Source organism: Chlamydomonas reinhardtii, chromosome 9 (genome assembly GCF_000002595.2).
Source record: "Chlamydomonas reinhardtii strain CC-503 cw92 mt+ chromosome 9, whole genome shotgun sequence".
NCBI classification, from domain to species: Eukaryota; Viridiplantae; Chlorophyta; class Chlorophyceae; order Chlamydomonadales; family Chlamydomonadaceae; genus Chlamydomonas; species Chlamydomonas reinhardtii.
The window spans coordinates 1,014,965-1,039,606 of record NC_057012.1 but is presented as its reverse complement, the minus strand read 5'-3'; the positions used below and the strand labels follow the sequence as shown (position 1 = coordinate 1,039,606).

The 24,642-nt window shown below is 63.6% G+C and overlaps 2 protein-coding genes across 2 annotated transcripts; one reads left to right on the top strand and one right to left on the bottom strand.

Moving 5' to 3' along the window:
- Nucleotides 1-2,470: 2,470 nt before the first annotated feature.
- Nucleotides 2,471-15,631, bottom strand: CHLRE_09g400800v5 (uncharacterized protein). The gene is made up of 24 exons (XM_043066000.1): nt 15,373-15,631; nt 15,112-15,293; nt 14,734-14,813; nt 14,292-14,436; nt 13,775-13,995; nt 13,382-13,518; nt 13,064-13,134; nt 12,693-12,790; nt 12,338-12,461; nt 11,013-11,303; nt 10,619-10,815; nt 10,195-10,307; nt 9,578-9,853; nt 8,192-9,334; nt 7,579-7,960; nt 7,159-7,345; nt 6,815-6,961; nt 6,470-6,607; nt 6,086-6,203; nt 5,635-5,768; nt 5,367-5,515; nt 5,032-5,141; nt 4,604-4,899; nt 2,471-4,346 (listed from the first exon to the last, which is right to left on the bottom strand). The coding sequence occupies exons 1-24, from the start codon at nt 15,461-15,463 to the stop codon at nt 4,254-4,256; spliced, it is 4,923 nt and encodes a 1,640-aa protein (XP_042920802.1). The 5' UTR covers nt 15,464-15,631; the 3' UTR covers nt 2,471-4,253.
- Nucleotides 15,632-15,771: 140 nt separating this feature from the next.
- On the top strand, nt 15,772-24,067 carry CHLRE_09g400851v5 (uncharacterized protein). Its single transcript, XM_043066004.1, has 12 exons — nt 15,772-16,240; nt 16,869-17,433; nt 17,666-17,797; nt 18,064-18,219; nt 18,401-19,048; nt 19,319-19,775; nt 20,281-20,880; nt 21,010-21,170; nt 21,369-21,461; nt 21,618-22,445; nt 22,610-22,672; nt 22,859-24,067. The coding sequence occupies exons 1-12, from the start codon at nt 16,173-16,175 to the stop codon at nt 23,720-23,722; spliced, it is 4,635 nt and encodes a 1,544-aa protein (XP_042920801.1). The 5' UTR covers nt 15,772-16,172; the 3' UTR covers nt 23,723-24,067.
- The last annotated feature ends 575 nt before the right edge of the window (nt 24,068-24,642 follow it).

Genomic DNA, 24,642 nt, shown 5'->3' with positions numbered 1-24,642 from the left:
GAGCACCAGTGGCGCCGCAGCAGCAGGTGCACCCAGTGTACCAGCAATCCGCCGCCGCCCAGTTGCCGCTGAGCAGCACCTGATGACATGCGGCACATCACAACGCACATCTGGTGGCTGCGAGCTCAGCCGTCAGGTCAGGTCACGTCAGCGGTGGCGCGCTCCCGCACTTGCCCGCCTCGGCCTATCCACTTACGGTACCTTTGGCGACCGACCAGGCGACCGCGTCTGTATTTTGGGGGATGGGTTATATCCGGCATATTTTTCTAAACATGCCGCTATAATTGGATGTATAAACCGGTGGGAGGCCGGATATTATCTGGGCCGGATACACCTGGCAACATCCGGCCGCATATATGTGGCCGGATATAACTGGCTGAATATACCTGGCCGGCTATTGCACACACATCTGGCCCTTAAACCCACGCTCCCTGCGAGTGGATCGTGTGGGTGCGCGTGTTCTCTGATGCGCGTTACATGCACGTACATGCCTGTCCCTGACATGGCTGCACGGAGGCTCTAGCGACTCCAACCAGGGGAGCCCCTGCAGCCCGTGCGACCATCACGCCCAAGGTGGCGGCGCCACGCACTAGTGCAACCCTACTGTATTTGCTGATGGTAACACTGCCACCATGACCGCTACATCAATCCAGCACAGCTCCTAGCACCACAGAGCCATCCTACATCTAGCGCTGTCTACACAGTGGTTCGGGCGCCGCGGCGGTGTGCCCTGCGAGCACATACACATAGCGCCGGATTTAGAGGCACGTATGCATGATTGCGGTGCTAGGGAGACAACCAGAGCATGCAGTGTGCACGCAGGGGCCACGCATGTGGACTGCATCTGGCAAACACCACGGCATGCACCCTTACATAGACCCTGCCAACACCCCTTGTCGCCCACCTTCTGAGCAATACCAACGCCGACTCTGATCCATACGGCCCGACGATGGATCCTGCACATACGACCAGAAGTGGGGTGCGGTCATGAAACTGCCTCTGGCACCACAAGGGGGAAGCACGCCGAGGCGTTCACCACTGCCAGGATTTGTACAGACCCCACCCCCAGCGGACTAACTATGGAGACGCTCACCTCAGCGTAGCATCATTGCCAGTCACTGAGTCACACAGCGAGTGTGGGTAAAATTCCTTTCCATGCAGCGTCGGTATCCTACGTTACAGCGGCGCTTGATCAGAGGCTAACGATCGCAGTTCACTACTTTGTGCACTGACTAGTAGTAGACACGCCGCCGGAAGCGCTTGGTCGTGACGCAGGAAAAGCTTTGACCGCGAGAACCTGAATGCTCCTGGCTATATATATCAGCCAGTACATAGGCTGATGCACCATTGCAGAGCTACTAGATGTAGCAGCTTGCTTTGGTTCATAAGCTGCATTATAGTCGTCTCTTCCGCCCAGTGATGTCAAGTCTACACTGTATCCACTCGGCAGGCAATCCGTTCCCAATTACAAGCTTACACAAAGTATAGTGGAGTAGAATTGATAGTAAGTTATGTTTTGGAGGTCTGGCCCTGTCTCTTAATGTCGGCCCATGCAAGGCATGACCTACGGCACAACCCCCCGCTCGGGCACACCCCCATGTTGTTTCAACCCCAGCTACCGCTCTGCAACAATTCAGCTCAAAGACAGCGATAGCCTGCGATGCACCGGATGATCCCATGGCTATATGCGGTCCCAGGCTCAACTATATCTGGCCGGGCTTTATCCCGCACCAGGTTTAGTCGGCCCGGATGTATCCGGGCACTGCTATATCCGGACCACTTACATCCGGCGCCGGCTTTACTCCGCCGCATATTACCCCGCCGGCTATAATACCCCGGTTATATCTGGGCCGGATAAAGCCCACATATTCTGGGGCCCGGATGATTATCCGGCGCCCCCGGATAAAACCCGCCCGCAAAAATACAGACGCGACCACACGACCATTAGCTGCCTCCCGCGCTGCCACCGCCCACTCCCGGGCCTCCTCGCTGCCGCCCTCCGCCGCTGCCGCCAGGCCGATTACCGCAGGCGCTCCACTGCTTACTAGAGGTATGCAAGCAGCTCTCTAATCAGCTTGCACCAACCATCTAAAGCGCCCATTCCCGAAGTTCCGCTCTTCCAGAAAGCCTGCCCCCGGCGAATTATTCCAGATGGCTGTTATCTGGACGCTGGAAAGGGGAGCTCGCGAGACGTCTCACCCCCGGGTCGACCCCGCCTGGGTGAGTTGTGCCGGGTGTTGCTGGCAGCACCGGCGGACATACATGTACGGTACCATCTCAACGCCGAGGCGTTGATTGTTGAGACGGTTGAGAACAACAAGCATCCCGCCGTCCCAGCGACAGGAGCTGCCAGGCGTTCTTGCCGAATGCTGTTATTGGACGGCACACGGGCTGATGCGTGTGCTCCCGTTGGGGCCCTCCCCCGACCAGTTCCTGTCGTGGCCCCAAGCCCCCCACACTCTTCCATCAGCAGCACACTGGATTACAAGCCGTTGAAGCCAACCTCACTCCTCCAGCACTCACGTGACATACCCGCGGTGGGATACAGCCATACAGGACATGGCCATGACTTGCGCGTCGGCGCCCCGACCCCAATCCACAATCGTCAGCACACCTCTGCACTCTGCAGCAGTCATCGGGGCCCTCTAGAAGGCACCAGGAAGCACTTAACCGATTACTGCTTCACAAAACTCAACTTCTCATCCGCCATCAAAGCATTGTGCCCATTATTGTGCTCTCCACACGCGTGCCAGCTTCAGCCCACGGAGCTCTGCGTGGCCGTGCTTGGCGTTGTCAAGCCAGTGCCAGCGCCCACAATTGAAGGATGCTATCGTCGCCACTGCATGCACGTGCGTGTGCCTGCCTGCTCTTCCATGCCCAGTCATTGTGCCCGGTGCATGACATACAATTCAAACATCGTATGCGCATGCGTTCATTGACCTGCTTGTGCACACAACTTATAACCCGACACCGCAGATCCAAGGCCAACGTGCAAGCCCCATAACCGCAAATGCGCAAATCACGATTCGGCCACCCTGGCATGAAAAGTTCACCTGCCTCAACGGTTTCCTTGCGCAACAGCGTTTGCGAATGCGTGCTCTGCACATATTTTTTAAGCAGCCGTGAACTGTCGCTATGCTATGAATAGAGATTAACGCATACCAACAGGATCACATAAACCCCGCCTCGGGACAGACCGGGCGAGCAATTACCCGTGGCAATGCACATCATAAACATGTGCATCCACGTAATTCAAATCAAGACGGCACTGAGCACTTCCGAGCATTGAGTGCTCTTGCAATGTAGTGTGCAAGGGTGGTAATGGTGTGCGCAAATGCAACATGCACATGCCACCTGAGTATCCGCCAGTTCTAACCGCTGTGCTCGCTTTATTTCTCGTGGGACCAACAGCCAAAAGCCCCACTGCATCTGCATGTATGCAACCCCATTGTACCTTTGTTCCGTGGGACCCCAGATCTATGATTTGACCAGCCGCCGCCCCCATCCAGTAATCACATTCTCGATTGTATCCTGTGCCCATCCATATGTCCATAACATTGCAACCGCTTGCGGCGAGGCCCACAAGGCCACCACCTCACCTCCACCAAATGCTGTCAGCACATCGCCCGACATGCACCATCCGTAACCTCCGCTTTGAGCTTCCAGTATGCGTTGCGCGCACCCGAGGCATCCCGTGCCCGCCCGCCCGCACCTACCCGCGAGCTTGAAGGCGGAAGGGGATTACGGCTATTTCATTGGGCTCGGGCACGTAACCCACTCACCCACGCACGCACGCAAGTGCGCATGCAAGCACGCACGCACGCACAATGTTCACACCTGCGCTGACACCGAAGAGCACTTACGGCGTTTGAACCTCGCACTACTTTGATGGTTGAGGCCCCAACTCACGAGTCCGGTCAAAAGTATGGTTTTGAATATTCGTTGTCGAGATGTGTCCCCGTGCGCCTCGCTCCTAGGACCGTGCAGCAATGTGATTAGTTTAAGTGCACATCATATCGGGATCTCGGACAAAGCATCTCTCCCGTGTGGACCTCTGCCACTCAAACACACGCATTGCTTCCATTCAAGTGTTATTATATTAGAACCCCTTAGGCTGCTGTCTGCCTGCAGGCCATAACCCCCATAGCAGTGCACCCGCCAGCACACACACCCGCCGGCCAAAGAACTGCTGCGAACGTAACTGCTAGTATCAAAGACGCATTTCCATTAGGTGCCGTACCAATGTACGGCAGTTACACTTGGTGGCCGGCCGCCATAGCGGCCGCCACCAACCGCTGGTACTTGATGTGATCGTCGTACAGCACGCGCACGAGCACGTCAATCACCTGGGCGGTTGATGGGTGGTAGGGCGGATGGGTGGATGGGAAGGGTTTGTCAACTCTGAGCCCAAACAAGGCGAAATGCTGTTTCCAACCAAAATATGCATGGCGCTGCGCGTGTGACTGACAAACAGCAGTGTGCGGCAGGTTGGCAGAGGGAATGCCGGAGCACGGCACTCCTGCACGCACTTCTTCACAGTCCTGCGTACTCCCATTCCTCAACCGCTCTTCCACACCTACACGCCGAGCCGCCCGGAACCCACCTTGCCGAAAGACGGCCGCGCCGCCGACTCCTGCGAGAGGCACTCGCGCAACAGTGCTACCATCTCCGGCGGGCAGCCCGGAGGCGGCGCCGCCCACATGGGGAAGCCGTCCTCGTCCAGTCGGTCAGCGGCGGCGGCCGCCGCCGCCTCAGCGTCAGCGCCGTCGGCGGCAGTCGCCGCGCCGTCACCAGCGGCGGCGCCGTCAGTGGCCAGGGGCGCGGCGCCGGCGTTGGCGCGAACGGTGGTGATGTCAACACCGTGGAAGAGCTCAAGCAGGAGCACGCCGTACGCGTAAACTGCAGGGAGCAGGAAACAACAAGAGGAACAAAGAAACGCGGGCTGGGAAACGCTCACGGCTGCAAGAGTCAGCAGTTTGCCTGTGCATTTGCAGTTGCCAGCCTTGCACCTTCGTTTCGCTGCACACCTACCGTCAGCGGCCTTCGACATGCGACCCATGGTGCGGACCTCGGGTGCGGCGTAGGCGGGCGTGCCGGCAAAGCGGTTGGAGGCGTGGGTCTGGTCCTCAGCCATGGGCACGCTGCCGGGGGTGAGTATCACATGAGGAGGGGCAACAAGCAGGCGTGAGGCGGCGAGCAGCAGCAAGCCAGCGGGCGCACCCTTATCCCGGGCCCCCCTTCCACGTCCGCGCAACCCGCATTGCGAGCCGCCACAACCCTGCCGCACCACGCGGACGAATGGCCACCCGTAGCCGCCCCCCAGCCGCCACACACCCCGCAGCCACGCCCCAGCAGCCACCACGCACCTGAGCCCAAAGTCCGCCACCTTGGCGATGACGGGCGGGCGCCACAGCGGCTCCAGCGGCTGCCGCGCCACGGTCTCGGGCGCGCTGGTGTCGTACAGCACCTCGGGCCGGCCATCGGGGCCGCGCATGCAGCTGGCCAGCAGCACATTCTGTTTGGGACATGCAAACAAACAAAACAAGGTGGAATGCGGAGCGTAGCGATGCGCCAGATGAGTACGGTGCCGTAAACGGGGCAGTGCCAGAATCAAGCGTCGAGCTGTCAACTCACCGAAGACGACAGATCTCCGTGCACGATGTTCTTGGAGTGGATGTGGAACATGCCGCACGCCACGTCCAGGGCCAGGGTCAGCGCACACAGCGCCGCCGCGCCGCCCGCCGACACGCTGCCTACCACGCCCGCGCCTGTTGGTTTCACGGCATCAGCCGCTCAGCCTCAGGGCCAACAGGGCCGTCAGGCGTGCAGCTTTTGCCTAGCCCTGTACCCTCAAGGCCGCGGCTCACACCACACACCACAACCCGCAAACAAAGTCCTAAGCTGCGTGCACTCGGCCCCCCATCCCTTACGCCCCTGTCCATGTCACCCTATCCCTGGCACATACACTCGCAAGCCCAAGCTCACTCCCCCTCCCGTCCCCTGCACACTCCTAAGGGATGTCAGGTCTCGGCTATGCCAGTGCTTTCCCCAGCAGCTGCCGCCGGCCCCCGCCCCACGCACTCACCCAGTGCGGCGGTGAGAGTGCCCACGTCCGCAAACTCCTGGATGATGTACAACTTGTACACGTCGCCCACGCCGTCCCACATGTTGCGCTCGCCGCCGGCCTTGCCAGCCTCATCAGCCTGCGTGTGCAAGCATCGTGTGTTCACACCGCATCATGATAAGACTCACGCCGTCAGCACAAACATATGAATCTACCCGGGACGCTTATCCGTGTCTGCAATGCGCGAGGAGCTCGCATTCACCCCGAACTCCGTGCCCCTCGGTGTTGCAGCTGCTTGCACCGGATTCCAGAGACCGGCCAGCAACATCGCTCTCTGTGACTGTGTGAGACCGCGGCACCCCGGCCCCCGGGAGTTCAGGGCAGCGGCAGCCTCAGCACACTCACCGCGCCCTTGCCCGCCGTCGCCGTGGCATCCACCGCGGCCAGCGGCATCACCTCTGCGGCGTAGGTGGAGACGCAGTGCGGGTGCTGCAGTGACTTGGAGATGGCAGCCTCCAGGATGGCGCGGTGGCGCTGCCGGCCCTGTACGCGTGTGTGTTTGCACGGATGTTTGTATAAGAAACAACAATGCACGGATGTGCGTGCATATGTGTTGGAAACGCACAAGGGGAGATGCGTGTATATGTGCGGGTGCTTGTGTGGGAGGCATGCCGCCGACGCCCTCTCCTCATCCGTGCCAGCCAGCTCCCCCCTCCCCCCCCCCCCCCACACACACAGCCCCAAGCCCACCTCGCGACCCAGCAGTGCGTCGTGCACCACCAGTGTCTTGACGGCCACCCGCAGGCCGCGCCAGGTGCCCAGGTACACGACTCCAAAGCTGCCCTTGCCCAGCACCGCCTGGATCTTCAGCTGCTCCTGGCGCCCCGACAGCTCCGCCTGCAGACAACGGATAGAGCAGTCACTTGCCCGGCAGGGAGCGCGGGAGTTGTTGCGTAGCGGACACACAGCCACTTCCTTGGTTGGGGCAGCAGTCCCCGAGCGCAGCATGTCCCGACAACCCGTATGTACCAGCCAGTGATGATCCCAAGCCAGCAAAGCGCGAGCGCAGCATTGCATGCAAAAGCAAAGCTCACATGCAACTTGGAAATGGCGGAAGCAATGTCGGTCTTCTGCATCGCCGCGGCGACAGCGGCGGAGCCGCCGCCGGGCGCGCCGGGCTTCTGAGCCCCGCGGGCACCGGCACCGCCCGCGGCGGCGCCCGCAGCAGCAGGCGGCCCCTCAGGCTTGTCGTCGCCGACGGCGTCGGTGGTGGCTCCCGCCCTGCAAGTTAAGGTGGGGCGGGGCCGCTGTTCGCGCTGGCAGTTGCGTGCTGATGCGGGCGTTCGCGGTGCGCCAGCCAGACACCTTGTGCGCCTCAGCATATCAGAAATGTGCCCAACATTCGGCATGTCATGCCTGGTGCCGAAACCACCCGCAAAGCATCCCACCCAGCGAGCTCCACAACCCTCGAAGCATCAGGCCACCACACACAACGTCACTCCACCACACCGTACCTGATGTAGGCGCTCAGCTTGTCTTCCACCTGAGTCACGAAACTGGAGAGGTCCGAGGCATCAGGCGGCAGGACCGCCACCTGTCGCGCCGCGGCGCCGGCAGCAACAGCGCCTGCGGCCGCAGCCACTGCCCCAGCGGGCGCACCAGCCGCACCGGCGGCAGGAGCCGCCTTGGCGCCAGCGTCGGCCTTAGCGCTTGCGCCGCCTGAAGGGACAGCTCCAGAGGTGGTGCCGGCGGCACTGCCCGTGCCCGTACCCGTACCCGTGCCGGTGCCGGTGCCGTTGCTGCTGTTGGCACCGGTGCTGCCGGTGCCGCTGCCGGTCGCGGCGGCGGTGGAGGAGGCCTGGTTGGATGACGCGACTGCGGCTGAGGAGCTGGAGCCTGCTTTGAAAGGAGTGGGCGGGTAAAGCATGCTGGGTAGGCAACACGGCGCATCCGTCGGTTATCAATAAGTAGCGCACTAAGCTGGGGCCAACACAATTTAACACACACACACACACACACGCGCGCACATTCACACACACACGCGCGCACATTCACACACACACGTTTTTTAACACACACACACACACACACACACACACACACACACACACGCACACACACACACACCTGGAATCTGGGCGAAAGCGCCGCTCGCGTCCTGCGATTTGGTGTCCGACGCAGCAGCTGCAGCACCAGCAGTAGTGGCAGCAGCGGCAGCCGCAACTGCGGCAGCGGCCTCGCCATTGCCTCCGGTGGCACCAGCGGCGGCGGCAACAGCCGGCGTGCCGGTGGCAGGCTCACCCATCAGGGTCAGTTGCACAGTGCCCACACCCGACGGGGCGCTGTCGTTGTCCTTGCCATTGCCAATGCTGTTGGCCGCACCGGCCCCAGCACCGCCGGCACCAGCCTTGCCTGCCGCGGCACCGCCAGCGGCGCTGCGGCGGCGCCACCAGAAGTACGCAGCGACGCCCGCCACAATTAGTAAGAAGCCGCCGACGCCGACGCCAATGCCCACACCCAACGCCACGGCATTGCTGCTGCTGTCGGAGCTACCGCCGTCAATCACGGGCGAGCCTGGCGCGAGGCCGCCCTCTTGCAGGGTGCCGTTGTTCGTCGGCGCCGGAGGCGCTGGCGAGGGCGGCGCTGGTGAGGGCGGCGCTGGCGGCGACGGCGACGGCGGCGGCGGCGGCGGCGGCGGCGCAAGCTGCGGCCTTCCCCACACAAGCTGCGCCGACTCAATGTATGAGCCGACGGAGCCGGTCAGGCCTAGCAGGTAGCTGCCAGCGGGCGCGTACTCCAGGAAGGGCACACTGCACACGGAGTTGGGGCTGTACGCCGCCGTCCACAGCCGGCCCGCAGAGGTGTGGAACACCATCCGCTCCACGAAGCCGCCCGTGCAGCCGCTGACGGCAGTCACCACCTCGCCTGCAGCCAGCTCGAAGGCGTCCCAGCCGCCGGTGCTGACGGTGCCCGCGAGCGCGCCCGCCACTTCCGCGGCGCCGCCGCCAAACGGCAGCATGCGCAAAGCAGCCAGGACGCTGGATGCGTCTGTGGGCTCCGCCGCCACCTGTGTGACCGCGCTGACGGCAATGGAGCCAAGGTGGGCGGGCACGGCCAGTCCGGCGCCGGCCAGGGTGGTGGCGGTGGTGGTGGTGGTGGCGTTGGGGTTGGAGGCGTTGGCGAGGCCCGGCACGCCCACGGTGTAGGCGCAGGAGCCGGTGCTGAAGGGGCCGTTGCCCAGGCGCCGGGACAGGGACAGCACGTGGTAGCCTGGCGGAGCAGGAGGAGGAGGAATGGATGGATGGATGGGGAAATGTGGGGATTCAGGGGCAGGCACTGGCCGGCGCGTACAGTGTCGATTCCACCTCACGCAATCTGACTTGTACGCTCGACGCACACACGACGTTGAGTGCAAAAGCCACAGCCACAGCCACAACCACAACCACAGCACCGACGAATTTGCCTCCCTTCCCTCCATCCCTGCCCTCCACCCCTCGCCCGCCACATTCTCACCCGGCGTCCAGCGCGTCGCATTGGCAGCGGTGCCGCTGCTCGCGTCGGCGGGGGGCGTGCGCGCCAGCGCCGGCAGCGCCGAGGTGCCCTGGCTGGCGGCGGCCTTGCACACCGTGACGCCGTTCTTGATGCAGGACACGGGCACTATGAAGTTGGTGTAGGCGTCCTTGCCGTACACGAGCGCGTAGGAGGCGTGCAGGCACACGGTGGCGTCGGGCGTGTCGCTGTTGGCGACGAGGTCGATGTAGGTGTCGTGGCCCTGCACCCAGAAGTAGCCTGTGCGGGTGCGGCGGGCGTGTTGGGGTGGCCGGGAGGGGAGTCAAGGCTGCAGTCAGCAGGTGTGTGTGCAGAAAACTTGCAGCCGAGCAACGCGCGGTGCTGATAGTCCTCTGCCGTCCCTGACACGCGTGGCTGGGAACCAGCGCACGCGTGCACTTCATATCCTCACCAGACCAAGGGCCACGTCTCTTCTGACTCGTTTGCGCAAGCACCCTTTGAAAATGAAACACCCACTCCTCCATCTTCATCGCCCATCGCCTGGCGCCACGTATCCCCCCCCCCGCCCACACACACACACACACACGCGCAGAGCCCCGGACGCGCTCCCGCACGCGCACCTGCCGCCGCCAGCGCCTGGTAGGCCTTCCGCCGCACGTCCTGCGCCACCAGCCAGGCCATGACCTCCTGCACCGTGGGCAGGCTCCAGGACAGACCCATGTGCGTGCTGGAGCTGCAGGCAGAAGCAGCAGCAGCAGTGCAGGATGGGAATGCAAGATCAGGATAAGCAGTAGGAGGCAGAAGGTGAGGAAGAGGAGGACAGAATGTTGGAGGGCACCGTCCGGCAGCCCGGCACGTGCGACCCTGCACAGCTTGCAGGTACTGACGACAGCTCGTGCGCTGCTGCCGGTACCCATGCCCATGCCACCCGCCGCCATCCCCAGGATGGCAGTTGCTAGTCCCGTGCGACCGTGCGACCGTGCGACCATGCCGGTGCCGCCCGCCGCCACCCCCGACGCGGCCAAAACAGCCCCTGAACCCCACCTGCACCAGGCCTTGGCCTCCGCATAGGTCTGCTGGCTGTCCTGCCGCACCAAGAACAGCCCGGCCGAGGGCGCCGACTGGGTGGCGCTGGATCGCAGCATGGCCGAGTGGAGGTCCTCGGGCTGTGAGCGCAGGAACTGGACCAGCGGCCGCTCCGGCAGCGCGTTGCACAGCCCGAAGGAACGCAGGCAGCTCAGCTGAGGGGGCGGAGGGGGGGCGGGCGCGCGGCGGATGGGGCATGGCGGTAAGGGGCAGCGAGGGCGTGGCGGCGGGGATTAGCTGACGCGTGGAGGGGCAAGCGTGTGTGTGAAGTTGCGGGCTGCGGTGCAGCGAGGTTTGCAAGGTGGGTGCAGCCTAGACCCCACGCCCTGCGCCCCGCGCCCTGCGCCCCCACCTGGCAGGTCTGCAGGGTGGAGTCGCAGAAGCGGTACTCGCGCGCGGTGCCGTTGGCAGTCACGTTGGTGGTGCCGCCGCAGCAGGAGCTGGAGGGGCACAGAGGGTTGAGCGGGAAGGGCGAGGCGGAGCCGGTGCCGCCGCACTCGGGCACCAGGAAGGGCGAGGAGGAGCGCGTGGTGGCGAGGGCGGTGGGGCAGCTGGGCGGCGGCAGCGAGGGCAGGGCCGCGGGGCCGCGCAGGACGGTGGTCGGCGGGCCGGCACCGGCGGGCGCGGCCCAAATCAGGCGCAGCTGCGGCAATGGAGGAGTGGGGGATTCAGGAGTTCAGAGTGGAAAAGAGAAAAAGCGAACAACACAGCAGGTCGAGGAGTTTGGGAGGGGAGGAATGGAATGGAGAGGCGGGGAAGGGTCGGCGCAACAGCGTAGTAAAGGTGTAGAGTGAGCGAGTGAAATTAAGGTGCAGGACACGGACTGGCGCACGGGATTGCACCAAGCCGCAACCACTCGTTTCATGTACAGACTACAGCCCACGCCCAGGCCCCAGCCCAGGGCCCCCCCCGCCCGCGCAACCCCTGCCCACCGACCCACTGTCGCTCACTGTTAGCATACAGACACACACACACACACACACACACACACACACACACACACACACACGCGGAGCTAGGAATCGTGAGAATTTCATCGAGGATTGGGCGGGAGCTTGGACTTAGCGGCCAGGAGTAGCGACGCGGAGCTAGGAATCGTAGGAGTGCCTGGGCCTCACGGTACCGTGAGCACATGCATGGGTTTGCACCCTTGAGAGCGTGTGGACACCAATCCCCCCTCGAGGTTAGAGTAGCGGGGGTTGCGCGATTTCCGGTTGGTAAGACCGGCGGCTCACCGCAGCAGGTATGCGAGGTAACTTCAGGTAACATCCGTAAACCGTCGCTTTGCTGCATCGCATACACTGTCTTTGCGCAACGTTTTCCTTGTGCTCTTTAACACACACACACACACACACACACACACACGCGCGCGCGCATATACACACACGCGCGCGCACACACACACACACACACACAACACACACACACACACACACACACACACACACACACACACACACAACAACACACACACACACGCGGGGTCAGGCCGAATGGTCGCCCGTGGGGTTCCAGGCTTATCGCGGGTAAGTGTGACTACCTGCGTCACGACAGTCACGCGACGCTCGGCAAAATGGTAGGTATCGGTAAGTAACTCCGTCGCGTCGTTGGGCGGGCTTTCGTTTTCTTTTTAACACACACACACACACACACACACACACACACACACACACACACCTGCGGCAGCCACGCCAGCTCCTGTGGCGCAATGTTGGCGAAGGGCGGCGCCGCGGCCCAGGCTGTGGCGTTCATGGCCACGCCCGCAAAGCCCGCCAGGTAGCCGCCAGCCGGCGCGTCCTCGCTGCAGGGTGGTGGTGTGCGTACGGCAGCCGCAGCGGGTCGGCGCACACAGTCACAGCAACCTCAGTCAGAGGCGGGCGTCTGCTTGTCGGAGTGACCCAGCCCACGGCAAGGCACGTGTTCATCCTCGCCCTTCCCTGAGCGAGCCCCTTGAGTACTGAGCAAGCCCCTTGAGCAACGCATTTGGCCATGCCCACATATGTGCGCCACGGCGGCTCCCTGTGCCGCGCACCTGAACCAGTGGGTGCAGCCGCCGCGGCCTATCTGGAACATGCGGCCGGTGCGTGTGATGAGGAAGAGCGTCTCCACCTCGGTGGACCGGTAGCAGCCCTGGAGGCAGAGCCGTACGGGGGCGGGTGTGGTGGAGGAAGGAAGTGGGTGCCGGTGTGAGGCTGCGCAGTTTGAGGAGTTTGCCGGTGCCGCTGCCGAATGCGGGCTGCCGCTGACTCCCGAGTCACAGGTAGGGGCCGCTTGCGGACTGGCGTATGGGGCCCGGGCCATACGCCCCAACTCCCGGTACCAAACCCAATCCGAGGACACCCGGCGTAAGGAGGACACAAGTCACAAGCACACGTAGGAGTACGCCGATCCGATCCCGCCCACCTGCACTCGTACGATGAAGTCGTTGAGCCCGGCAATGACGTTAATGACCTCCCAGCCGGGCCACGGGCTGGCTGCGTGTGTGTGAAGAGACAAGGCGGTGGCGGCGGTTCAGGTGGTGCGGGCCAAGTGGGGGTGGTGCAGGTGCAGGATCTGGATCCGCATGGATGTCGTTGTGGACTTGTGGTGTGCCACCACCGCGTGCAGTGGCAGGCTCGTACCGCCACCGGACCAGACAGACACCGGGCGCCCGCACGTGCTCAGGCCAGCAATCAACCGCCCACACGTCAGACAGCAGACCAACAGCAAACTGCCACGCACCGAAGGGTGCGTTGTATCCAAAGGAACCGGGGATTATCGGGTAGCGGGTCTGGGTCTGGTTCGCGAAGTAGCCGTAGGCCAGGGGGATGTCTGCCTCACGGATGGGCAGGAGGCCCAGCAGCTTGGAGTTGCCCGTCCTGCATGGGGGCAAAAGATGTAAACAGAAATGTGGGCAAGCGGTCAGAGCCACGGGTCAGAGCTACACGCATGGCCTAGTGTCGCGCACATCCGTTTAGGCTACCCGCTGGCAGTGTCCGCTGACTGTGTCACGCTCACGCTCACGCCCCGCACGCGCCTGCGCGAGTAACAGCAGCCGTACCGGTACCCTACCCGCCTACCCACCCCGACCTCCAGCCAACCCCACCCCCGCAACCCTACATAAGCACTCCGCACCTGTACAGCGCCGTCAGCGGCGGCCCCTTGGCCCAGAACTCAGCCGTCTCGTCGAACGGCACCAGCAGCCCAGCCGAGGGCGCGGTGGGCGCGGGGTTGCCGATGACCAGGGAGGTGCTCACGAGCGTCAGGCCGCTGCCGGCGGGCCCGGCCGCGTAGGGGCTGGGCGCGGGCCGCACCTCCGGTGTGGCGCGATAGCTCCGCCACCAGGCAGTGGATGACTGCGAGGTGGTGCAGGGTGTGGTTCGTGTGAGGCGTGAATCGTTGCGAAGTGTAATCTGTGCGAAGAGTTCGACGGCGTGTTCAAGCTGTCTGAGGAAAGGCCAAGGTGTCATCGGCAGTCGCCGAGGCGCCGCCGGGTGACTGAGTGCACGACCCCTGGTGACTGTGCACAGCCGACGCACAGTACTTGGCGCCGCGCAACCAGGGACCTAAGCAGGCAAGCCTGGATGCTGTATGACGTCTCCGGGAAAGCCGCTTGTGTGCGTGCGTGTTTTGACATGCATGGGGCACGCACCTGGAGCCCCTCGCTTGTGATGAAGGCCTCCGCCAGACAAATGAAGGTAAGGACGTAGGTGCAGGGGCGCGTGTCCGTCAGGAAGAACTGCCCCGGTTGCGTGTCCACCGAGTTGATGTACGACAGCGAGCGGCAGGTGCGTCGGCTGCAGGCACGGGGGGAGACGTGAGGAGGGTGGCCAGGCCTGGAGTCAGTGGCGAGGAGGTGTGCGCGGATGCGGACGGTGCGTGCGCATGGCGCCGTGTGGCAGCAAGCGGCACGCGGTGTCCGCGGCCTGGTCCGTCTGCGTTTGGCTGGCGCTGGCAAAGCACCCCACCCGGCTGGCCCGGCTTCACCCAATTGGTGAGGATAAAACAGCATCCCCGCCGCGTGCTTGGCACTCCATTAGTCATGCGCCCCTTATGTGCCAGCCCATGCTTCCTTGCACGCCACCTGTACTCACTCGTCCCACGTCCAGACATCCCATGTCTCCTGGGCTGGTGGAGTCTTGGCAATGACCTCACGGATAGAAACCACCAGGGTCTGCATGTAAGCAGGGGTGCACGGGATGGTCCTGTTGGTATGGAAGATGGAGTTAACCGGCGACCTCTACTGCAGTCGTGGACACAAAAGCTGTTGTTGCACATGCCGTGCATTGGCGCCCTCCCTACCTCCCTTACGCCTACTAACACTGCCAAAAAGAGTACCCCGTCGTTGTGGTGGTGGTGGGGGGCGTAAGAAGGGAAACACGGGGCGGGGCTGATGGGCCAACTATGCACCGGTCTCTCACTTTTTGCGTGGCATGGAGCATAGGTAACGCGCGCGCATGAAAGGACCTCACCTGAGCGTCCGCCGGGCTCTCAACGGTCAGATCAATTAAAATCTGGGGCGCCATCGCAAACGGCATGAGCGCGGCTTGCTCCCCCACCAGTGTGGTGGTCGCACATGTCTCCACCGCTGTTTCCCACGTAGAAACGTTTAAATACGTCACAACCTTCCATCCGGAAGCTAGCTGTAAGACAACTGCACGTAGCGAAGAAACTGTTAATGAGCGCACAGTCGGTCTCACACACACAGGCAAAGTGTGCTCCAAGCAACGTACGTGGATCCACTGCTTTAGATGTCTGAAGTATCCCCAGCAACACCACCAGAAGCACGGCGGGCGCCCACACGTGGGATGCTCGCAAGGCCATATCTCCTAGCTCACAAGAGCTTCTTCTCTATGATTGTCTATCTCATGAACGCTGATAGTGGTGCCTATATATGTCGCCAGACTGCGTGGTGTCAGCCACTTTCAGTGGCACCGTCTTGCGCAAGCACGCTATGGCTCTTAAATCTGGCGTTCAATTTCAAGTATAAAGAGACATGGAAAGCTACAAGCTACGTAACGAAATGCTTGATAATTTTAATGGCACCGGATGACGCTCTACTCCTCTACTCGCATGAGACCGCCCACACAGCCCTGATTGCATCCTTCAACTTAAATTTCTGTACTATGCCAATTACATAGCTCTTAGCAGCGGTCCTAACCTAGTGCAGAGGCCTCGGATTGCTGGCGGGAAACTTGGCGGGAAACTGCACAAACGGGCCCCCAGTATATGTGTTGGAGCCAATGGCAATAGTGCTATGACTTACGTCACTTTGCGGCAACTGCATAGTAGCTCTTCGCGCTGACGGTCGCGACTCGGCACCAGGCTCGGCCAGGCTCGGCACACATACAAACGTGTTTAGAGCACTCGTAAGCGAATACGCGGCACTTTGTCACGCTGCGCATGGGTGTATGGTTACCGTGATGTCACATCATTTGCAAACTTCAACACCACTAAGTACCAGTCGGCCACGAAACTGCATCCGTACTACTGCGACGGTTGGCCCGGATGACCAGTTTGGTAGTGTGCGTCGATGTTCTATCGCGCTCAGCGTATGCGTTACACGTACATCGGCCATATCAGTGCTCCCACAAGCGCCAGGTCTGGGCGGAGGCGCGGCGTGGGAGAGCGACACGATACGCGTGCCTGTCTGGGTTGTCAGTATCGGGTCCGCGGCGATGTGCGTGTGTGTGTGAGGGGGGGGGGGCGTGGCTGGGCTAGGGGATACGTACTGGGAGCGCCGGGAGAGGGGGCAGGAGGGCTGTGGGGTCTGCGGGAGCCAGGCGCCAGACTGCCCCATGACCATTATTGGACGGGCCGCGACAAGGTGCATTGTTGCAATCGCTGTCGCTTCACCCGCCGCCCGTGCCCATTGATATGTGGTGCAGCTGGTGCAGCAGCTTCATTAATAAGAGGAAGCCGTGACTAGTACGAGAAGCCTACTTCCACCTGCTTCCACGCGCATAGCACGCAACCCCACACAGCTGGCAGAACTCGGTCGACGGTGGCTGTGGACCAAAATGTCAGGGCAGCAGTCGAGACAGACATGCAGCAACGCGGCTGTCCTTGTTTTGCTTTGTTGCTGCTCATGGTACCAGCCCGGTAATAGTGCCAGCCAAGCCCCCAGCACAGGTTTGAATGGCGATGCCGTGCGAAGCAGCAGTGGCACCGGCGGCAGCAGCGGCTGGCCGGGCCTGCCCCTCCTCTTCGGGGGCAACCTGCTTGGCAGTGGTGTTGTGACCGATGCAGCGGCCGCAACCAGCAGCAGCAGCCGCAGGGGCAACCAGCAGGGTAATAGCGACTCCCCTGCGGCGACTCCGCTGCTGGCGGCACCGGCTGAGGACTGGTGCGGCTGCTTTCCCGGCCCTGGTTCCAGCGAACAGCAAACCTCCACGGCTACTGCCGCGACAGCAGCTGCTGCAACAGCTACTGCCATGTCAGCGGCCGCCGCAGCTCTGTTGGAGACACCCTGGCGGCTGATGTCAGCTGACTACCAGCATGCGCCTCAGAGGGCTGCTGTGGGTGCAAGGGCAGCAGGTGCAGGTGCAGGCACAACAGCCGCAGTCACCAATAGCAGCGGCGGCGGTGGGAATGACCAAGGAGTCTCCACTACCAGTGGCGGTGCAGCTGAACAAGCTGCCCCGCAGCTTGCCACTGCAGGCGGAATGTTCGCTGCTGCTTCATCGTTCGGTAACAACAGCAGTGGGAGCGGCGGCGACAGTGGCGGTGGCAGAGGCGGCAGGGCTGGCGGCACAGAGGATGTGCCTACGTGGATTGCGTCGAGCAGCGTCCGGGTGCGCCAGCAGTGCGTGCGCCATGTTGCTCGGGCCGCTCCAATGATCCTACGGCTTGTGACAGCAGAGAGCAGGGAACAGGCGCGCAGCCCTGAGCAGGAAGCGAGCGCAGATGTGCCGGACGCATGACGGTTACGACGTACGGAGCTAAGCGGGACAGTAATAAAGGCCCCCGCGTGTGTGCACATTACACGCACTGCCCAAGTAGCTCTGTGCCTCACGCCACGTCCAGGTCAGACGGCCGCTGGTGCTGCGCCGAGTGGCCATCGCACTGGCGCTTACCGGGACGGCGGCGGCGGCGGCGGCTGGGGAGCCCAGCAGCAGCAGCGCCCCCCGACCTCGCCCGGGCACTGGGCGGCTCAAGGTGAGCACACGCACACACACATACCGTACTTCCAAAGGGCAAGTGCGTGTGCTACCCCACAGCGCACGGTGTTTTGACGTCCAGACTGCAGTGGTGCCAGGTCTGGCCCTTCCAAGCCAAGGGACTTGTTGGCTTTGGTCCACCGTTGCCACCATTGCCGCAATGCCGTGCCGTTGTCTAGGCTGCTTTCTCCGACCAGCGGGCCTGTGGGTCATCAGGTCCGCGAACACCGCGCCTGACCTCACCTCCACACCCCGACCCCACAGATCACGATGCAGCTGTGCTCGCCCTGCTGGGGGCCACGCGTGCCTCGGGGTGACAATGAGCTGCAGCACAGCGGGGGCAGCCGCGGGGGCCTGAGTGAAGATGGCACACAGGCGGCGGCGGGATCTGCCTGCTGCGCCCCAGCCCGGATCCTTGCGGTGCGTGGTTGACTGAGCGAACAGCAAGCACTGCAGCTGCTGGTGGTAATGCTACCGCCGTACAGTTGTGCGGTGCTGCACGATGGGTCCACCCACCCCCGCGGCTAACAGGCACAATCAATCTCAACAACGTGTTTTCCTTACTTTGTCATGCAAATACGGTACGCTCTGTGCGCAACAGGACCTGGACCTGTCGTCTCGCTTTGCTGGTGGTCAGCGGTCCCTCACCATCCTCCTAAGTGACGACGACGAGGCCCCGCCGCCGCCTAGCCGCACAGCGGCTGCGGGTGCCGCGCCGGCGGTCGGAGGTGCCCACGCGGGGCCAGCCGCCCACGCTGCGCGGTCCGCCCGTGACGATGACGATGAGGGTCGGGAGGACGTGAGCGTGCTGGTCCTGCGGCCCCTCCAGCCCCTCATCACGGGCCTGCTTATCGCCACCAATACTCCTGGTCCTGGGCGTATTGATGGCGCTGCTGTGGCTCCGGACTGCCGCGCCGCAACCAGCAGCGACGCCGCCGGCGGTGCATCCGGTGGCGGCGGTACTGCTGCTGGCAGCGCCCACGGCGTTTGGGCTGGCCGGGGCGGCAGCGCCGGCACCTGGACCCTGGGCCTCGAGTATGTGGAGGCGGCGGGCTCAATTCCAGCAGAGACCTTGCGGCGTGAGGGGGGACGGGATGGAATGCTGGCTATGGGAGGGGCTCAGCAGCAGACGGCGGTAGCGGAGGCAGGGCTGGAGGCGCCGGCGGGGCCGGCTGCTGTGGGTGTGTTCAGCGCAGCTACCCCAGCCTCAGGCAACGTCGACAGCGGCGGTGGCAGCCCGGATGGCAAAGCCAGGGGCATCAGCATACAAGAGCTGGGGAATGTGCCTGAAAACCCCTGGGGCATCTTTGTTGCAACTGCTGCTGCGAACGCCACCAACCCCACAGCACCGCCAGCCGCCGCAACGCCGCCCGCCGGCGGCCAAACCGGACAAACCGGCCAGTCGCCACCGTCGCCGCCGCCATTCCACCTGAGCCGCTGGACACTGCGGCTGTGCGGGTGCCGCGTGCCAGGGTACGCACGCCTCGCCTCCCTGCTACTGCCGCTCCCGCGTGCGCAGAGGCCACAGGCGCTGCTACTGCCACAGCAGGCATTGCTACTGCCACCTGACGCGTACCAGCAGGCGGGCCTGGGGCTGCTGGGCTGGCCTCGCAGCAACAGTAGTGGCATCCACGGCATAAGCAGCAGCGGCAGCAACGGCACCTGCTGGTGGCCGGTGGTGCCGGCGGCCGCTGCTGCGGAGGCAGACGCGGCGGCGGAAGCGGCGGCGGCTACAGAGGCAGGGTCTGAGCGGTCTGGATACCAGGGAGCGCCACAGCCGGCTGCTGCTGTGCTACAGCCCGCAGGGGTGCCACAGCAGTCGCTATTCGAGGCCGTAGCAGGACAGCCAGCAGTACCGCCGTTCCGAGGCGAAACAGCATCACTCGCAGAAGCGGCGGACCTGGGAGTGGTTGGTGGTGCGCAAGCGGCCCCGAGTGCCAGCGCCGCCGGCAGCAACAGCAGTGCATCAGCGGGGGGTGAGGCGACGCCCTCCACCGGCGGGCGGTGGGAGTCGGCGTTGTCTGCTGCTGCTGAAATGGTGATGGCACAGCAGGCGGACGCAGGAGGTGGATTGGGAACCGGCGGGGCTGCCTTTGGTGTGGGCACCGCCCTTGCAAATCAACTACGGCAGCGTGTGGCGGCGGTGGCAACGTCACTGCAGCAGCGCCGGCAGCAGGGCCCCCTCCCGGGGCTGCTACTACCGACCGGTTGGGCGGCACAGATGCAGCAGGCAGTGCGGAGGCTGCGGGGGGGAGGGCGGCTGCCGGGCAGTGGCCGAGGCAGCAGTGGCGGCGGCGGCGGCGGCGGCGGCAGTTCTGACCAGGAGGTTGACCTGGGGGCGAAAGCTGGTGCGTTTGCGCTGCTTCTCCCGCACACGCGGCCGCAAGGCTCTCTCGCAACCGAACACTCGCGTGACCCACGCACGCGCCCAGATACGTACCGGCCTCCCTCCTGCTTGTCGCGCCCTCCGCTGCCACACAGGCCTGCCGTACGTGCTGCAGGTGGCGGCGCTGTGCCACACCGACCTCTACCTCTGCTACAACACCTATTTCCGAGTGGAGCCCTCAACCAGTGTCACCGGCAGCAGCGCCGCCGCGCCCGAGCCAGCAGCGGCCGAGGGTGGCGGCCAAGGGGGCGGCGGCGCCGGCGAGGGCGGCGGCGGCGGAGAGTACAGCAATTACGGCTATGAGAGTTATGGTTACGATGGCGGCGGCGGTGGCGGGTATGGTTATGACGAGTTGGTGGCGGGCGAGGCGGGAAACGTGGGGGGCAGCACGATTGGCGGCCCCGGCGAGATTGGCGCCATGGATATGGGGCAGAGCGCAGGTGAAGATTTAAATCCAGGTGCTGCTGTGGGAGCGGCAAGTGGACCCGCCGCTAACGGCATGGCTGCTGAGCAGCAGTCGGCTGCTGCGACTGGTGGGGCCGGAGGTGATGGCTTTGACCAGTGGCTCGCTGCCTTCGAGGCGCGGGTTCAGGACCGCTACCATCAGCACTACGCGCCGCGGGCGGCCGCGGCCTTTACACAGGCGGAGCAGCAGCTGGCGGCTGCGCTGGCATCCTGGCCGGATGTCCGAGCAGGTGGGTGGGTGGGTGGGTGGGTGCATGCATCGCTGGCTCAGTGCCTGACTGTCGGGGTCACGAATCCAACGGGCGGTCCATCAGTCCAGACGCTCACAATTACTCGCGCCCTCCGACACGCACGCATAGGCGGTGTCGGCGGCACGCCGGCGCAGCGCCAGCAGGCCCGGCAGCTGCGCTCCTTCCTCAACGCCCGCCTCTACGCCGCCGCCTACCGCTCCGCCCAACTGTCGTACGGGTCAGCATACCTGGATGCCGTGATCGGACTGGCGCTGTACGGCAAGATTGCGGTACGCGTACGGCATGCGTGTGGTTGCGGTACGGCGCAGCCGCACTGTTGCTGCCCGTGCCTTGTTTCGTTTCCCACCGCTCCCACGCAGGGCCCCTCCCAGCAGCTAGCCTCCGTCACACCCAGTCATCTCATCTCGCACTTCACTCTATATTAACCCAACACCGATTCCTCACCGGTAACTACCCAATGCTTGCAGGAGCTCGCAATCAACCCGCGCTTCATCATCACGCGCCTGCTGCTCATCGTTTTGGATGGCGCGGTGGCAACGTCACTCCTCGGCCTCACGCAGGTGCGGGCGGACAGGTATTTACGGCTCCATCGTGGTCTTCCTTGATCTAGCGCGATTTGACTCTACTGCTGTGATAATAATGATGTCCGCTTGACGCCGTGGGGCGCCTGCTGCTCGTGTGCACTGCCTGCCATGCATGCTGCTGCCCGCCTCCAGGCAACGTTCACGGTCACGCCAACCGTCGTGGGCGGCGGTGCCATCCTCAACGCCCCCAACAGCACTGCCAGCGCCGACGGAAGCAGCGCCGCCAGCGTCTCATCCAACCCAGCCGGCGGCGCGCCCATCCTGGCCTCTCCGGCAGCCAGCAACCTGCTCACCTCCGCAGCAACCACAGCCGCCGCGTCGCGCCTGCTGCCCAATGCCATACCTTTCTCCACCCCGGGCCCCGCAGCCCTCCGCGACAGCAGCAGTCCCAGGAGCAGCCTTGGCACAGCAGGTGGCCTAGGTGGTGCCGGCAGCAACCGGGGTAGCGGAAGCAGCACAAGCCGCAGCACCCCACTCCTCGCTAGGCTCCAGAACACGTCAAGGGCCGTCCTGACACGAGCGACCCAAGCCATGACAGATGCTTCAACGGCCTACCCTGCTGGCCTCGGCATGGGTGCAGCAGCCGCAGCCGCAGCCGCAGCCGCAGCCGCAGCAGCTGGGCGCGCCGCTGCAGAAGGCACTGCTGCCGGTGGCGTCGGCCTGCCGGGGACTGTAACAAGCGGGGCAAGCGGGACGGCGGCAGCGACGCCCTGGCTTGACGCGGCAGAGCAGGTGGTGTCGGCACTCGCGGCCGCGTTACGGGAGCGCCCGGCATCGGCGTTATCCGCCGCCCGTGACCGCCTTCGCAACACGGTGGCCACTGCTGCTACTGCCACTACTCGCGGGCCTGGCGGCCTGTTGCGTGGTGCCGCTCGGCCGCGCGATGCAATGAGTGGCGGCAGCAGCGACAGCAATGCCGCTGGCAGCCAACAGGGCCTGTTGCAGAAGCAAGCGGTCCAGGTGGGCCGCTGGCTGCTGGGGGCACATGGGCCCCATGCATAGAGCCTTCGGTTGTACAGCTCGCCGACACACCGCAATGCACGCCGGGAGGTTGATGTCTGTTAGCTGGTTACCGTATCCTCACATGGCCCAAAATGACTGCGTGTGCTGCCGCCGGCGCGCAGGCTTTCACCGCAGCGCTCGACCGCTTCTTGCAACGCGGCGAGCAGGCCACTGTGGCGTTGCAGGTGAGCCTGTGTATGGAGCGCAGCTACCGATTACCGATTATGGTATCCTACGGCTGCGATAGAGCAACCTACATCCCTCATAGGTTCGTCTTTGCGTTGATCGCCGCTAGCCTTGATGTACATATACTGAGACTCTGGCGACTCAGTGAATGCCCATAAATTCCCTGCCACGTTTCACGGATGCAGACGATGCAGCAACAGCGGACGGCGGTGTTGGGCCTGCGGCAGCAGGCGCTGGTGGATACAGCCGCGCGCATGGCCGCGGGCGGCGTTGTCCCTGTGCTCACCTCCAATGCAACTGCTTCTGCCAATGGCACGGATGGCGCTGCCGCGGGTGGCGGCGGCGCTGTCGGCGGTCGCAGCGGTGCTCCAGCCGTAGCGGGCGGCAGCGGCGGTCTACTGCGGGGTGGCAGCAGCCCCGGTCATCAAGGGCCCCTGGCACTTGCGGCGGGGGCGGGCCTGTCCGCCATAACGCAAGCCGCCACCGTTGCGGCCGCTCGCGTGCGGGAGCGCTGGGGACCCCTACTGCTGTCGAACGGCAGCAGCAGCAGCAGGCCAGCTTCGCGGCAGCCCGCCCCGCCTGCTGCTGCTACGCCCCCCGCGCCTCAGGTCCCGCCGCTCCCGGTGGCGACGACACAGACGGCTGCAGGCACTCCTGGCAGCACGGGCGCTACGGGTGCCCCTGGCAGTGCGGCAGGCGTGGCAGGCGCTGCTGCGGGCGACCCGGACGTTTTGGTGTGGTCTGTGGGCGCACACCGTAACCCGCCCTCCCCAGCCTCAGTGCATGCGGGTAGCCGCGCTGGTGCCGTCACCAATATTACGGGTGGCAAGCAGGCGCCCGCGGCAGCCGCTGAAGAGCCCGGTGCTGTATGGCAGCCCGGCGGCCCCTCAAGCACAAGCTCCCCAATGCTTGATGAGTATGGTGACCGGGTGATGGCTGATGAGGCAACAGGCGGAGCGGTGACAAGTGGCGGCGGGCGCGAGGATGAGAGCTCGGCGCTGACGTGGGTGCCGGAGAGCAAGGGAAGTACGGGGCAGGCACAAGGCTGAACACTGCTGGGCCCAGTCGTAGATGCTCGAGTTAGTCGCTCCTGCCTGGCCTGGACGCATGGCGGGCTGTGCCTGTACAAACCGACCCCGGCTATGTCCGGGAGATGAGGTAGACGCTTGCGGCCTCAGACTGGAGACGTGGTGTGGGGCTGTGGGCTCAGCCCACTTTTTCCTTGTGAGGGAAAACCACAGTACCTTTCTTGCCATCTCGTGTCGCGTGTGTTGCTACAGATCCGGCTGGCGGGGGTGCTGGCAGTTTATCTTGCCATTTGATGTCGCTGTGTACGTGAATCTGTACCACGTGTTCAAGCAGAACCCCGCTGGTAGATAGGAGTGACAGGATACACATTGCATCACAAGGGTTTACACGCACCCACCGACAAAGCTGACGAAAGACCACACACGACTGACGACTTTGCTTTGCATGAGTTCGGCCGCATGGCCCCGACAGAACAATCGTTTCAGCGCCGCGCAAGACCACACACCGAGCTCAGCTCAGCCGCAGCCGTCAAAGTCCCCGTTCTTCGGTGCATACCATACCCACGCTTTCTGTGCCAGTAGTGGTCTTGCCTCACAATCGACATCAAGAGTAATGGCCATGCCACGTCAGCACCAACAATACTTTGGTCTGGTAGGACAATGATTGCGACAAAGTACGGCACTAGCCACCTGTGGCTTCAACATTGCGCGACACTGTGCATCGAGCAAATGTAAGAAGAAACCATATTCCGATAAATGTGAGCCTAAGTTGCATATCCAGAAGCTCATGCAGTACCCGGGGCAGGCATAACCCCATTCGAGTTTCAGCAGAATGCCCCCGCACGTCCATTCGCACTCGGCACATGCCATGAAAGTATCCCCATGCACAGGATGAGCCGTGTCGGCAGATTCACGTGCAGAAACATGTGGGCTTTGCATGG